Source organism: Taudactylus pleione, unplaced genomic scaffold (assembly GCF_031769625.1).
Source record: "Taudactylus pleione unplaced genomic scaffold, aTauple2 ptg000615l, whole genome shotgun sequence".
Lineage (NCBI taxonomy): Eukaryota > Metazoa > Chordata > Amphibia > Anura > Myobatrachidae > Taudactylus > Taudactylus pleione.
Window position 1 is genome coordinate 5,187,876 of NW_028285017.1, and position 15,746 is coordinate 5,203,621.

General features: G+C 46.9%; 1 protein-coding gene across 2 annotated transcripts in view; it reads right to left on the reverse strand.

Moving 5' to 3' along the window:
* PHTF1 (putative homeodomain transcription factor 1) overlaps positions 1 to 15,746 on the reverse strand; it is a 137,160-nt gene that overhangs the window by 35,281 nt on the left and 86,133 nt on the right. For both annotated transcript variants that reach the window (XM_088454433.1, XM_088454432.1), the window contains exon 13: positions 8,583 to 8,855. In XM_088454433.1, the coding sequence (XP_088310559.1) occupies positions 8,583 to 8,855 (273 nt within the window). The remainder of the gene's footprint in view (positions 1 to 8,582; positions 8,856 to 15,746) is intronic.

Genomic DNA, 15,746 nt, shown 5'->3' on the forward strand with positions numbered 1-15,746 from the left:
ACAGCACAACCACTTGTGGATGGACATAGCGGAGCATAGCACAGCACACAGAAGCATGACTGGAGTCAAATGACGCTCGAATCACTGCGGGAGGGCCTTGGATAGAATCCAAACCCAGGATGATGACTTTTGCCTCATTTTGGAATCTGAGCCTGGCGGGAAATCCGAGCTCGCTCATGTCTAATACACACCTATACAATTGTCGATGACTGTATAGATATGTACCCAGAAGGGGTCTAAAAATGTCACACTCGTCAATGGCAATAATTCTGTGACTACTTAAACCAGGGGTCTTCAACCTTGGCCCTCCAGCTGCTGTGGAACTACACATCCCAGCACGCACTGCCATAGTTTTAGCATGCTGTTATATCAAAAAGGTGGTAGTGCATGCTGGGATGTGTAGTTCCACAGCAGCTGGAGGGCCAAGGTTGAAGACCCCTGACTTAACACTCTCAAACAGCTCAAACAGAGCTTCAGTGCACTGGCAAAAAAATCTTAGAAGAGCACATTTGTTAGCAGAGCATTTGAATTTGTCTCTTCTTAACAAGGTACACTGCCCGAATGGAAAATCAACATTAGTCTGTTGAAGATCAATAGCGGTTCCTCCCTGACAAATGAAGGTACCATTAGTTTACAATTATATATGCAAGCAGCTGAGCTTATGCAGAAGGTAAAGTGTGATAAAATGCACTGCTCCTGAATAGTACAACCAACACTTGGAGTTTTCGGAAGAATTAAAATATGCAGCACCTAAAGAATATACTTTAGCGTTAAAGCAATTATGGTCTAGAGATCATCAGAGATTCTATAGTGTGGCAGAAAATGTTGACATTTAATAAATTAAACAATATAAACAAATGGTATAATCACCTAACCATCCACAATTGTTCACATTTAGAGATGCTCAAAACGATTTCATAGTGGTTCTTGAATCCGATTCTTATAAAACCGGTGTTTTCATTTTCGAGAATGTGCAATAAATTCTCAAACTATATATAGAATTGGAAGAGTCATCCACATCTTTGTTTAAAAGGAATTTGTGATGCAGTGTCGGCAGCTGCAGGGCCGATCTTATATGTATGTGAAAGATGCAGGGGTGTATCTAAGGGTCAGAGCGCCCCTGACAAAATAAGGGACTGGCGCCCCCCCTTCCCCCCCAGCTCTCCCCCCTCACAGCCCTGTCGCCTCTGACAGCTTTTACTATTTTTAATATTAAAAGAACACACATTGGCTTCCACAGGAAAAAAAACCATCCAGTCCCCATTCTAAGAGCCAGCCCCAGCTGACCCCCTTCTATGCCCCCACTCAACAGCCAACCCTAGCCTTTTATGTCCCCCACTCCCCAGCAGCCCCCCTTCTAAGTCCGCACTCCCCAGCCAACCCCCTTCTGTGCCCCCACTCAACAACCAGCCCCAGCCTGTTATGTTCCCCACTCCCAAGCCAGTCCCCCCTTCTAAATACCCACTCCCCAGCCAGCCCCGACAGGTCCCCTTCTGTGCCCCCAATCCCCACTTCCTACCTTGTTGCTGCAGTGCTATCACGGGCCGCGGCTCCTCTGTCCTCCCTTCATCAGTGCGGCATTATGACACGTGCGCCGGGTCGACTCTTCTCTGTACAAAGAAAAAACTTCATCTGACGGCGTCGGCAGGTGCGCACTTCGGGAAGCTGCACGGCCCGGCTGCACAGTCGCAATGAAGATGAGGTTGCTGCTGCCAGCCCCCCCCCCCCCCCCCCAGGCCGTGCAGCTTCGTGAAGTGCGCACCTGCCTGCGCCGTCAGATAAAGTTTTTATTTTTATTGTGGAGAAGACCCGGCGCGCATCAAAAAGAAAAATGCGTGCCCCCCCACGCTTAATCCGCCACTGCCGGCAAGTGTGTATCTACCACCTGGCAATGGATGGCACCGCTGGGTAGCGCCCCCCCTCGGCCGGCGCCCCTGGCGACTGCCATCCTGGCCAATGTGTAGATACGCCCCTGGAAAGATATCGTCAAGTGTGTACCCAGTTTAAGACATGCTGCCTTTAGTTTATTTTTTTCAATATTTATTTTTATTACACTGTGCAGCATGTTACTTACAGTTCTCCATTATTCAGCTGTGCATGTGTTTTTTTCTGCAAGTAATTAATTTAAAATTAAATGAAGTGTTTCAATATTTTTTTTTTTATTACCACCATTGTATAAGCTGAAGTTTTCACTAAGACCTCATATTTACAATGATTAAATAGCAAGCCACCCGAGCAGCCATGGCAAGTAACTTAGGGCCTTATTTATCAACGAGTGTTATCGATCACAACGAGTGATAAAACTCGTTGCGTATGATAAATGGTGCTCCAGTCAATCAGCTCCCAACTGTCATCTGTTAGAAAAAGGACAGTTAGGAGCTTATGGTTTGAGCACCATTTATCATACGCAACAAGTTTTATCACTCGTGATCGACAACACTCGTTGATAAATAAGGTCCTTAGTTTGGTACTTATTGTTAAGAAAGTGAGTAGAGAAATTGTACTGCATGGACTATGCATTAGCTGAATTATTCAGTATCAAAAAACAAAACACAATTTGAAGCCTGCTAGATCTGTAATATTTTCATTTATTTTTTTATTGTAATGCTGGGCATATATGCTGCAACATCAGCAATGATACCAAATAATTGGCCTGATATTGCAGTGTATGGACCCAAATTACTGCTATTTCCCATAATAATTTAATAAAAATCAATGGAGTCGCTAACATGCAGGTGGGTAAATTTGATCACATAATGGCACCTTATGCCTTGTGTATGAAATAATATTCTGAGTGCACTAATAGGCTCCAGTGCAGTTGGAGATGGTTAAGTAAATCACTTTGAATTGTTGGATCTCATCCAATTTGGTCACCTACATGCATACTGAATATTGATACTGGGCTATGTGTAGCCATTTCAAATTTTCTTAAAATAAAATGTGAAAATGTGAGTCCCCTCCCCAGCCACATTTGCCCCAGTAACCCTCTCCTTACTTGGTGGTCATGTCTGCAGAGCCAGGGGACCCCGCATGCATCCTTGCAGGGTTGCAATCTGTTCCCACAGTTGAAGCCGGGACCTCAATTTGAGAAGGTATCCTGCAGCCTGGAACTGTCTCCTCCTGGGCTTCTCTGTGCCTTCTCTCCTCCTCTCCAATCCATGGAGTGCCCACTGCTCTGCAGACACTGGTGCCTGGACCTCATCAGTGGTTAGTCGGCGGCTCCTCTCCTTGTTTGAGGCTTCCTACTTGCTGTGGCTCTCCCTCCACACCATGGCTGGCTCTTTAGAAACTTCAGACTGTTGGCTGGACCGAGCCTGCTGTCTCCCATAACAGCTGATCCTTGCACACACAGCCGGTGTGAAGCTACAACCTTCAGTTATATATACCCTGCTACTGCAACTGAAGTGTGGAATGCCCCTTGGAGTCTGTCTACACCACCTTGAAATGGGCTTTTCTGCATGCTGATGCCGGCCTAGCCTTTTTGTTTTTTTAGGGGGAATGGGTCAACAGCGACTATGACCGCATAATACTCTGTCCATATTTCATCTCATCAGTGCCTCCTCTTTTTGTCTCTCTGTTGCTATTTATTACCTGTCTCATGGTGAAAGGCTGGAAGAGCACCCAAAAGGAACAGAAGGAATCCCAAAAAAAGAGACTTTGCATGTCCTGCGAGCACTCCCTCCTCTGATATGTGACAGTTTTTTCGACCCAGGGTTCTGTACCGGCAGAGGAGTCATCTACCCTGCCTTCTCCCAGGCTTTCCTTGGCCTCTGATTCTCCCTCCCAGACTGCGACCCTTCTCTGGGTCCGGATTCTACACCAGAGATGGGGGGGATCTCGCAGGTCTAGGAGCTACAGTACTACGTTCATTGACTACGAAACAGGATTTTGAACAGTTGGAGCATAGGATCCGCTACACTGTTCGCTCCAAAATTGCCTCGGTTCAAGCGGAGGTGTGTTAACTTGGCACTCATCTTGCTTCCCTGGAGGAACTTCACCTCTGACTCCACTGCTGCTCACAATGCTCTTCAAGCGGTTGTCTTCCAGCAGATGGCTGTATTCCAATAATTTCAGGACCACCTGGAAGATCTGGATAATAGAGGGAGATGGAATAATCTGCAGATTAGAGGTGGTTCGGAAGATATCCCGCCACAGTGGCTGATCAACTTTTTCAATAGGGTCTTCAATGGGCAAGATCCCAGCTCCCAGATTGTTGTCTGACCGTCCAAGAGACAATATTTGTCAGCTACATTACTACTCTCAGAAGGAATACATCCTTCGTAAATTCATCATTTGGATGTCATAGACGTTGACGGTCAACAGATCCAGATCTTTCAGGATTTGTCCTGGTCGACCCTCCAAAAATGCAGGGCTTTACAAACTCTGATAGCCGAAATTCGTAAACCTGGGAACAAATACAGATGGGGATTCCCCTTCTGCTTTCAAGTTTCCCACAACGGCAAGTTGTCTATCTTTAAAGACCCAGCTGACATTTCGTCCTTCTGTTCCACTCTGGGCATTCCCCTGGTGCCCTTCCGGAAGGGCAAGAGTCGCTTGTAGGTTCTATCCCACCAGAGCTTTCCCATCCTTATAATGACTGGCAACTGGTGTGCTGTGACCCAAAACCTGCCTCACACTCATCTTAGAAGAGGGAACTTTCTGTGCCTTAACAATGTTTCTGCTGGGGAGGTCTCTTTCTCATTTCTTCAGGTTTCTGGATGGCTTCCTGCATTGGGACTGGCAAGCTCATGCCTCCTCTTTGGCCCTCCCTCCCTTATGTATCCTTACATAAGTGTTATTGCATGATTTGTGTTGCATTATTTGTATAAGTTCCAATCAGACTTTTTTTTTTTTTTTTTTTTTTTTTAGCTTTTCACCAATGGCACCCTTGATTTGATTTGTTGTGCTATTTTGCCAAAAAATTATTTCCTATTCGTTTTAAATTATAATTTTTTTTTTTCTGTTATATATTTATGGTATCTTGTATATTTTGGCCTGTTAATTAAGCTTTCTGTTGTCACTAACCCCCGGTGACCCCCTCGCCGCCTGATATTTCTTGGCCTCGGTCGTGCTTCACACGCCCGAGCTTCCAGTTGATGGTAGTGTTTATTAGTTATTCATTGTATGGTTCTCATTAGGTGCTCTATATTTTTTGTTTTACCTCTTCCCTCCCCTTTCTTCCCCAGTGTGGTTCCCTTTTCTGGGAGAGTTGGTACCCTCTTCCACAGTTTGAGTTCTCTATTATGAGTAGGACGAGGGGGGTTTACACGTGCGCTCCTGTATGTGAATATATGCTACTCTATTATGAGTAGTAGATGATGGTGGTTAATACTCGAGCAACACTATTAAGGTGGTTTCACTTAATGCAAAAGGTATATATTTGCCTAAGAAGAGATCTAGAGTCCTCTGTGACCTGTTTGCTGTTAAAACGGATGTGGCGTTTCTCAGGGAAACACATTTTAGGTCTCCTGATGCCCCTATTCTCAAAGATCGTAATTTCTTATAAAAGGTGTCCTTGGAAAATCCTAGGAGTTGCCATTCTCCTATCTAAACGCCTCCCGTTTCAAGTTGTGACCTCAGTAGCTTTGGAGGAGGGCACAACGCTCCTGGTTCAATGCACGTTGTATGGCCAACTTTATAAATTTATCAATCTCTATGTAGCCAACCATAATCAGGCAGCTTTCCTCACTACAGTCCTGGATCGAATTGCCCTGCTGGTCGTAGGTATTCCGATCATTGGTGGTGACCTGAATTGGTCTCTCCAGCTGGAAATAGATGTTTCAGGAACCCCCGGCAGGTCCTCGTTGGCTTTCCATCACAAGTGTGATCACCAACTGGTGGTTACTCTCCATGACCACCAGTTGGTTGGCACTTGGCGACTTCAACACCCGGGTGACAGGGACTACACATTTTACTCACAGCCTCATGATGTATACTCCAGGTTGGATTATTTCCTACTACCAAATAGATTTTTGCATTTGTTTCAGGCCACTATTATAGGCCTTATTACCTGGTCGGACCACGCTCCCATTTCACTTACACTTGAGACCTTATGTCCCTATTTTAAGCATTGTATGTGGCGTCTCAATGAACAAATTCTGGCTGACTCACACAGTAAGTCTCAATTGGCTGAGACGATCAATGATTATTTTTCCTCTAATGAGACGCCCGAGGTCTCTGGGGTCACAGTGTGGGAGGCCCATAAATGCGTGTTACGGGGGAAACTTATCTAGCTAGGCTCAATGCTGAAACGTGAGAAAACCAGTAGGAAACTTGCCCTGCCCCAACAGTTGAAAGTTTTGGAAGCTACACATAAGTCTACCCCTTCCTCTCAGATCTTATCTGATCTAATCGAGACTAGGTCTGATATCAATGCTTTGACAATATTAAAAAAGACTACCGACTTTGTATAAACTGCTTTTTTCAGTGGGGTAATAAGTCAGGTAGATTATTAGGGAGAGCTTTGCGGCCCCAGAGAGCCACTTTGTATATTCAAACAGTAAAGAATATGAAGAGAGGCAATGTACTCTTACCCGGGATATTGCTGACACATTCCACTCCTATTATACCAAATTATATAACCTCCGTGACCCATTGGTTCCTGAGTTGCTTGCCTCTTCTTAGGAACCTGTGGCCCAATACCTTCGCAAGTTATCAGAGGAGGACAGCGCCCATCTGAGATTTGGAGATATTTCCAATTGAAGGATTTTATACAAAGACGTGATGTTTCGAGCAGCTAGTATCAGACCCTTGACTCCCTTTGAGGACATGTGCCTGGCCCCTTTGCACCACGTGCATTCTCTCTCTAGGAGCTACACACTCTTGTTTGAACACATGTACTCTGTCCTCCCCAAGTAGGCTAAAGACTGGGAGCGAGATCTACAACTTGATTTAGAGGATTGTGACTGGCACAAAATTTTCAAAATACATTTGCTAGTTCCGTTAGTTATTCTGTTATTGGGACACAATTTCAGGTTCTCTCACGCTGGTACAAATGCCTTCTTACGCTAGCAAAAAATGTTTCCTGGACTACCGGATAAATGCTGGCGTTGTGATATGGTGACACCATATTTGGTGGGACTGCAGTCTGCTACGCCCCTTCTGGGACCAAGTGATTTATATTAAGTCTAAAGTGGGCGCAGAAACTCCCTCTGATTCCTCCTTTTGGCTCCTCAACTTATACCCTGGCCCTTTGACAACTTCTAAAAAGTCCCTGCTATAGTTTTTTTTAACAGTGCAGCAAAAGCTGTAATCCCGGTTCGCTGGCAATCTACTTCCCCTCCCACACTTAAGGAATGTTTTGCCCGTATAGATATGTATATGTCTATGGAAGACCTCCAGGTGGGCCCGGAGCAAAATCAGGAGTTTATCTCCACTTGGCACCCATGGTTGGAATTCAAGTCTTCAGGAACATACCTGATGTCTGCTGCTTGAGTCCTGCTGTCTCTTACAGTTTGTGAAGATGCCTCTGCTCCATGCTGCCTCTTCTAAAAAAAAATTTCTATATGCTCTCTCAATTTACCAACTCTCCCCCCCCCTCCTCCATGCCAACCATATCCCCTCCCTTATTTGTACTGTTCTTATGTTAGTTGGACTTTTGTCTATTCCCAATGTTATGTTTTGTTTTGTGGTGTGTGGTTTTTATTCCACAATTTGGTATAGGGTTTCTGGTGATTTTGTAATGTATTTTATAAAAACAATTAACATATATTGTAAAAAAAAATTTGAAGGCTAATTCTAAAAAAAAGACCAGATTTTCAAGCGCGTGGAGACTATGGAAGACATTGCTGACTGTAGTTATTATTTCCGCTTTATTTTTCTAATGACAGTCAGTGAGTGTCTTATCCACTAACAACTTGCTGCAAACAAGGGAGTACAGGAAAAATAGGGACGCAGATGACGCCAAGGGATCAGCTGGATAGTCTGATTTCCAAAACCCAGGTACTTAGGATATTCAACTTAAAACTGAATTTTGGTTGTTTTTTTTTGTTGATGAAGTCCAGGGCCGGATTAAGGTCCGTGGGGGCCCCTTGGCAACAAACATGTGGGGGCCCCTATTAATTGTGACAAACTGGGGGTATGCGCAATGGGGACTTTATGCAGAGCCCCCAGTAGTGTCAGTGCCCACAGTGGTAGTGCCCCGTATGCAGTGCCCCTTATGCAATACTCCCATTAGTAGTGCCCCCTGTAGTAATGCCCTCTGTATAAATGCCCCCAGTAGTAAAACTCCACAAATCTGTTTACAAATCAATTAAGCCAACAAACCTTACATGAAAAGGAGGGGTATGAGCGGATTCAGTTACTTTAACAACCCATCACTTCAATTATCTAAGGTACACAGGATGTATCACTAAATAATTTTTTATTACTTAAAATAAAATAGTATTCACAATGTTTACTGTAGGCCAGTTCTATGTGCACCTTAAAGGTTTCAGCTGAGTAATGTGCTACTATTATTTGTTAATATTATAGAGACAAATGTACCATACACTGCAACACAGTTAACAAGTAAATTTAATAATGTATTGAAAATTAATAGTGCCCTGCTGACTCGGATTTATAGTATAATATAGTACACCAACCTGTTTGTAGGTTCTTTCTGCCACACACATCAGGAAGAAAAACATCCATGTGAGACAGATGCGAAGCACCAGATTAATAGAGGAGAGAATCAACAGGAATGGTGTTGGTGGTCCGCCACAGAAAACTGCCAGAAACTCTTTGCCAGTCAGTGAAAAAATCTGTTCCTTGTCCCGTTGATGGCACAAGTTAAACAGGAAAGGAAAGATGGACAAACCCAGAGTGACCGCATTTCCCAGCATCTGATACCCTAAACCATGTTCATAGGAGCTCACCTGCATAGTATATAAAATAGATATGTTATAATATAAGAAATATTTAAAGAAACATTTGTTCAGTGACAACTACTTCTTTTATGTGCAACATTACTACTGCATTTATTTTAGCCTTCTGTCATTTAATTTCACCTACGTATTAATTTAGTAATGTAGCGGTCTGGCTAGTTATACTCGCAGTAACAGGGAAGTAACCCGTAGCGATCCCCAAACATGCGTGTATAACAGTATTAGGCTGCGTGGTTCAGAAGGTGGAAAAATTACAGGTAAAATGCATTTTGATACAAAAAGTCTTGCTCTGAACTTGTAATGGGACCCTTTTTGTGCCTCCATCTTTCACAGACAGAGAAGCATAATTCAAGGAGTGCTCTAAGCATTGTAATGAAAAGCTTCACATACACAAAACTGCCACATGGAAAGACTGGTCTCAAGTTAAATGTCCCATAATTAAATGAAGTCTCATCTGAACAGTATACTTCTACGGACCTTTCCACCTCTGCACACAGTACTATAGACGCACCTCAGGTTACGGAGCATCTCCCGAGGCTAGGTGTGCATTTTGATGCATGGCGTTCTGTGGTGCGCACAGACAGCTCTTGGGTGACCCCTGCAAAGTTATAACTGATTGAAAAAACATGACTTGGGTCTTCTTTTATGGAACTGCTACTGTGCATCAGTAACATTCAAATGTCAACAGGCTGTAATGTTGGCATAAGCATCAGCAGAGTCATAACTAGACTTTTTGGCAGAAATTGTGGGGCAGATAGCTTCATGTAAAAGGTGTCTGAATGCTATGTTAGAGGTGATGGGTTTGAGTCCCGGGTATGACAGTATTTTGAAATGTGTGTGTAAATAAAAGACGATGTAACTGAAGGTGCTTGGGGAGGTGGCCAGATGGAGTGGGAGTCAGCCAGGGAGGAGATAGGGGTGGTCAGAAGATCCCGAGGATAAAAGAAGAGGCAGCTACAAGTGAGAATAATAAACAGAAAATTGACAGGCTCGAACAGCACCCCTTGGCCTGCGGTGCCATGGCACATATCGCACTAACCTAGGTACGGCCCTGAGCATTAGGTGTAGGCACCAGTGGGGGCTGAGGAAAAGATTCAGTCACATAAAACATGGTTTCCTCCTACATTCCTTTAAACAAAGTAAAAAAATAAATAAAAAAAAATGTAATGTTATTTTAACATAACATTAATCAAAGAATATTTCTGACATGAAATATTGTTCCTGTTGTAAGTGTGGTCAGGCTTCATAAGTAATCATTAATAAAAGGTGGAGATTCAATTAAGTGTAAAGTCCAGTACAAGTCTCGTAAGTAACACATTGCTTACTTTTTGTGTACACAATACTGAACTATCTCGAAACGTGCAGAGGAGCACATCGCTTAAGGGCTATTTCACACCCGCCGGTTTTGACCTGCTGGTAAAAAAAAAAACGGTCTTTTTTTTGCGGGGTGTAAAATTCAGTTAAGCATGCTAACAAGTGGGTCCTTTCAGACGGCCTGGGCATGGCACGGTCGCCGTGTTACAGCCGGGAACATCCACTGAGCAGGAAGGCTGCCGTGCTGTGTCCCTGCAAGGCAGTCAAGCACAGTCCACCATGTAGCCATTCACACACACCGGTCGGCTTTTCACAGCTTGTAGTACAGCTGCTGCGCATGCCCAACACATGAAGAATAAAAAAAAGAACACTAAAAACATCTCAAAGCCATTGCATGTGAAAGCAACATATTGCCTGCAAAAAAATGGCCGGCTTGTATCTTGTTTCTTGGTGGCCGGTGAAAACAGGCGGGTGTGAAATAGCCCTCAGGCTGCAAAGGGACCTTGAACTAAATGATTCTGAAATTCACCCTCTGGAAATATGAAAAATATGAAATGTTATGCATACCATGAAAAACAACTGTTCCTGCAGGGTATGTCAGTACAAAACTAAGAAAGTCTTCATTAACTAATGGCAATTAAATAAAAACAACATAGCAGCACACATCCTACATATATGGACTATTTTATTCCACTGCTATTGCCTTCAATCTCCTTTCAAATGTTGTGCTTTATATGCTTATTTATTTCCACCTGCTATCACTCCAGAAATAAAAAGCTTAGCGTCATCTTACACAATAAAAAATGTTTGATTTGGTCATTAGACAACTCTAAAGTTTTTTTTTAAATCATTTATTTAGCTTGCTGCTACCAGTGGTATAAGATCCACTGTCTGTCTGGGCTCTCTCTCAGCACTAGTCTCAGAAAATGTACCAGAATTATATGAGGAAACAAAGAACAAAGACATTAAATGCATAATTTTAGCTGACTGAGACAGTTTTGAATAGAATAGTTATAATTTATAGCTTCCATACTCCATAGTATATTGTACAGAGGACGCTTTGTAATTATGCATTTTGGTGTTGATCTGCCATTTCCGTTGCTGCTACATAAATACAGATATTATACAGAACAGCTGCTAAACATGATGGGTAAATTAATTAAAACAAATCCTAATGGCATCAACATGAAGAAGAAAGATAAGTCCGGGGATTTGGGAAGCCATACATTTCATTAACGTGATAATTACTGCTTTAACCTTTTTCCCTACACGCTGCTCTGTGCTTCAATTATCTAGGTAGAATGTCAGGAATGACTCTTTGAAGGTCACTATCACAATGAAAATGATAAAGATATCACACAAACAGATGCCCCTACAACCCAATGCCCAGCATTTGTTAAAGTGCACCCATCACCTACACAGGCAGCCATTTTGTGGGCTGAAAGCAATCCACTAATGATACAATTATTCAACTGTCAGATTTCTAGTAGCCTCTATGTCCTGTAGATACTACAGTTCTCTTAATGAAAAAACTTTAACCAAAAATAGTTTTAACAGTATTAACCCCATCACACATGAATACATATACCATACCTGCCGACTTTGTGGCTGCTCCTTCCGGGAGGGAGCAGCCAGATCGGGAGGACGGCGGGCGTGGCTCGGGACGAGGGGGGAGTGGCCGGGTGAGTGACGGGCACTTGTGGGCATGGCGGGGCCACATGATTGCGTCAGTGTGGCCCCGTCCGCGCTATACAATGCCGATAATATAGGTATTCTGAAGCAGGTGGTGGGGCCAAAATGACATGAATCGCATCACCGCCCCCCTCCCCCCCCGCTGCGGTAATTGCGGGGGGGATAGAAGGGGTGAGCGGCAGCTGGGAGGATTGCCTGCCTTCCCGGGAGATCGGGAGCGGCACCCGATTTTCGGGAGGCTTCCGACCAAATCGGGAGGGTAGGCAAGTATGACATGTACACAACTAGCAGAAGGTGGGGGTTCAAGGTCTAGGATAACTATGGGTCTTTTCATCAAAAATCACTTGTGTGAGAGTTGAAATAAAAACAATATATTTATTACACTTGAAACCAGGGCCGGATGTACCACAAGGCAGTATAGGCGCCCAGTGGGCCCTAGGGGGCCCACCTCTCTCTGCCAGTAAAATATGTAGAAACATTTTTTTTTTTTTTTTTTAAATTAACAATGATTGTTTCTGCCCGCCTGCAGGCAGAGCAGGGATGCTGTACCGAAACTGGGCGGATGGGTGTTTGGGAGGGAATTACCCCCTTCAGCAAGCTGGCTGACATTGCTGCTTTCAAGAAGGGGGTGGGTGTGGGCGGAGCAGTCAGTGCTGATGGAGAGTTGGGGACGGGCACAGTGATGCATTGTGCCCATCAACTTTAGCCCCGCCCCCAGCATGGAGGGATAGTGGAAAATGACGGGACCCCTCCATTGAAGACCTACAACTGGCCACACACACTAAAGTACTATAAGTGTAATTGTATTGTGCTTTGCTCCTTCTCCCCTCTGTCCTTTCTGTCTCAGCACCTCTGCCCCTGCCTGGCTCTCTTTCACATTATATGCCTGTCCCCCTCCCCCAGTCATATATGTGTATGTCTCCCTCCCCCCACAGCAGTGTCTATATCTCCATGTCCCCCTACCCCCTCCAGCAGTGTGTATGTCTCCATGCCCTCCCCCCACAGCAGTCTATGTCTCCATGTCCCCCTCCCACTAGCAGTGTGTATGTCTCCATGCCCCCCCACCAGCAGTGTGTATGTCTCCATGTCCCCCTCCCCACACCAGTAGTGTGTATGTCTCCATGTCCCCCTCCCCCCACCAACAGTGTGTATGTCTCCATGTCCCCCCACCAGCAGTGTGTATGTCTCCATGCCCTCCTCCCCCTTCTCCCAGCAGTGCATATGTCTCCATGTCCCCCTCCCCCCACCAGCAGTGTGTATGTCTCCATGTCCCCCCACCAGCAGTGTGTATGTCTCCATGCCCTCCTGCCCCTTCTCCCAGCAGTGTGTATATCTCCATGTCCCCCTCCTCCCACCAGCAGTGTGTATGTCTCCATGTCCCCCTCCCACCAGCAGTGTGTATGTCTCCATGTCCTTCCACAAGCAGTGTGTATGTCTCCATGTCCCCCATCCCCCACCAGCAGTGTGTATGTCTCCATGCCCTCCTCCCCCTTCTCCCAGCAGTGTATGTCTCCATGTCCCCCTCCCACCAGCAGTGTGTATGTCTCCATGCCCTCCTCCCCCTTCTCCCAGCAGTGTGTATATCTCCATGTCCCCCTCCTCCCACCAGCAGTGTGTATGTCTTCATGTCCCCCTCCCACCAGCAGTGTGTATGTCTCCATGTCCTTCCACCAGCAGTGTGTATGTCTCCATGTCCCCCACCCCCCACCAGCAGTGTGTATGTCTCCATACCCTCCTCCCCCTTCTCCCAGCAGTGTATGTCTCCATGTCCCCCTCCCACCAGCAGTGTGTATGTCTCCATGCCCTCCTCCCCCTTCTCCCAGCAGTGGGTATATCTCCATGTCCCCCTCCCACCAGCAGTGTGTATGTCTCCATGCCCTCCTCCCACCAGCAGTGTGTATGTCTCCATGTCCCCCTCCCACCAGCAGTGTGTATGTCTCCATGCCCTCCTCCCCCTTCTCCCAACAGTGTATATGTCTCCATGTCCCCCTCCCCACACCAGCAGTGTATGTCTCCATGTCCCCCCTCCCCCCACAGCAGTGTCTATGTCTCCATGTCCCCCTCCCCCCACAGCAGTGTCTATGTCTCCATGTCCCCCTACCCCCTCCAGCAGTGTGTATGTATCCATGCCCTCCCCCCACCAGCAGTGTGTATGACTCCATGTCCCCCTCCCCACACCAGTAGTGTATGTCTCCATGTCCCCCTCCCACCAGCAGTGTGTATGTCTCCATGCCCCCCCACCAGCAGTGTGTATGTCTCCATGCCCTCCTCCCACCAGCAGTGTGTATGTCTCCATGCCCTCCTCCCACCAGCAGTGTATGTCTCCATGTCCCCCTCCCACCAGCAGTGTGTATGTCTCCATGTCCCCCTCCCACCAGCAGTGTGTATGTCTCCATGCCCTCCTCCCCCTTCTCCCAGCAGTGTATATGTCTCCATGTCCCCCTCCCCCCACCAGCAGTGTGTATGTCTCCATGCCCTCCTCCCCCTTCTCCCAGCAGTGTATGTCTCCATGTCCCCCTCCCACCAGCAGTGTGTATGTCTCCATGCCCTCCTCCCCCTTCTCCCAGCAGTGGGTATATCTCCATGTCCCTCTCCCCCCACCAGCAGTGTGTATGTATCCATGCCCTCCCCCCACCAGCAGTGTGTATGACTCCATGTCCCCCTCCCCACACCAGTAGTGTATGTCTCCATGTCCCCCTCCCACCAGCAGTGTGTATGTCTCCATGCCCCCCCACCAGCAGTGTGTATGTCTCCATGCCCTCCTCCCACCAGCAGTGTGTATGTCTCCATGCCCTCCTCCCACCAGCAGTGTATGTCTCCATGTCCCCCTCCCACCAGCAGTGTGTATGTCTCCATGTCCCCCTCCCACCAGCAGTGTGTATGTCTCCATGCCCTCCTCCCCCTTCTCCCAGCAGTGTATATGTCTCCATGTCCCCCTCCCCCCACCAGCAGTGTGTATGTCTCCATGCCCTCCTCCCCCTTCTCCCAGCAGTGTATGTCTCCATGTCCCCCTCCCACCAGCAGTGTGTATGTCTCCATGCCCTCCTCCCCCTTCTCCCAGCAGTGGGTATATCTCCATGTCCCTCTCCCCCCACCAGCAGTGTGTATGTCTCCATGTCCCCCTCCCACCAGCAGTGTGTATGTCTCCTTGCCCTCCTCCCACCAGCAGTGTGTATGTCTCCATGTCCCCCTCCCTCCAGCAGTGTGTATGTCTCCATGTCCCCCTCCCACCAGCAGTGTGTATGTCTCCATGCCCTCCTCCCCCTTCTCCCAGCAGTGTATGTCTCCATGTCCCCCTCCCCCCACCAGCAGTGTGTATGTCTCCATGCCCTCCTCCCCCTTCTCCCAGCAGTGTATGTCTCCATGTCCCCCTCCCACCAGCAGTGTGTATGTCTCCATGCCCTCCTCCCCCTTCTCCCAGCAGTGGGTATATCTCCATGTCCCCCTCCCCCCACCAGCAGTGTGTATGTCTCCATGTCCTCCTCCCACCAGCAGTGTGTATGTCTCCATGCCCTCCTCCCCCTTCTCCCAGCAGTGTATGTCTCCATGTCCCCCTGCCCCCACCAGCAGTGTATGTCTCCATGTCCCCCTCCCACCAGTAGTGTGTATGTCTCCATGTCCCCCTCCCCCCACCAGCATTGTGTATGTCTCCATGTCCCCCTCCCCCCACCAGCATTGTGTATGTCTCCATGTCCCCCTACCCCCACCAGCAGTGTGCATGTCTTCATGCCCTCCTCCCCTTCTCCCAGCAGTGTATATGTCTCCATGTCCCCCACCAGCAGTGTGTATGTCTCCATGTCCCCCTCCCCCCACCAGCAGTGTATGTCTCCATGTCCCCCTCCCACCAGCAGTGTGTATGTCTCCATTCCCTCCTCC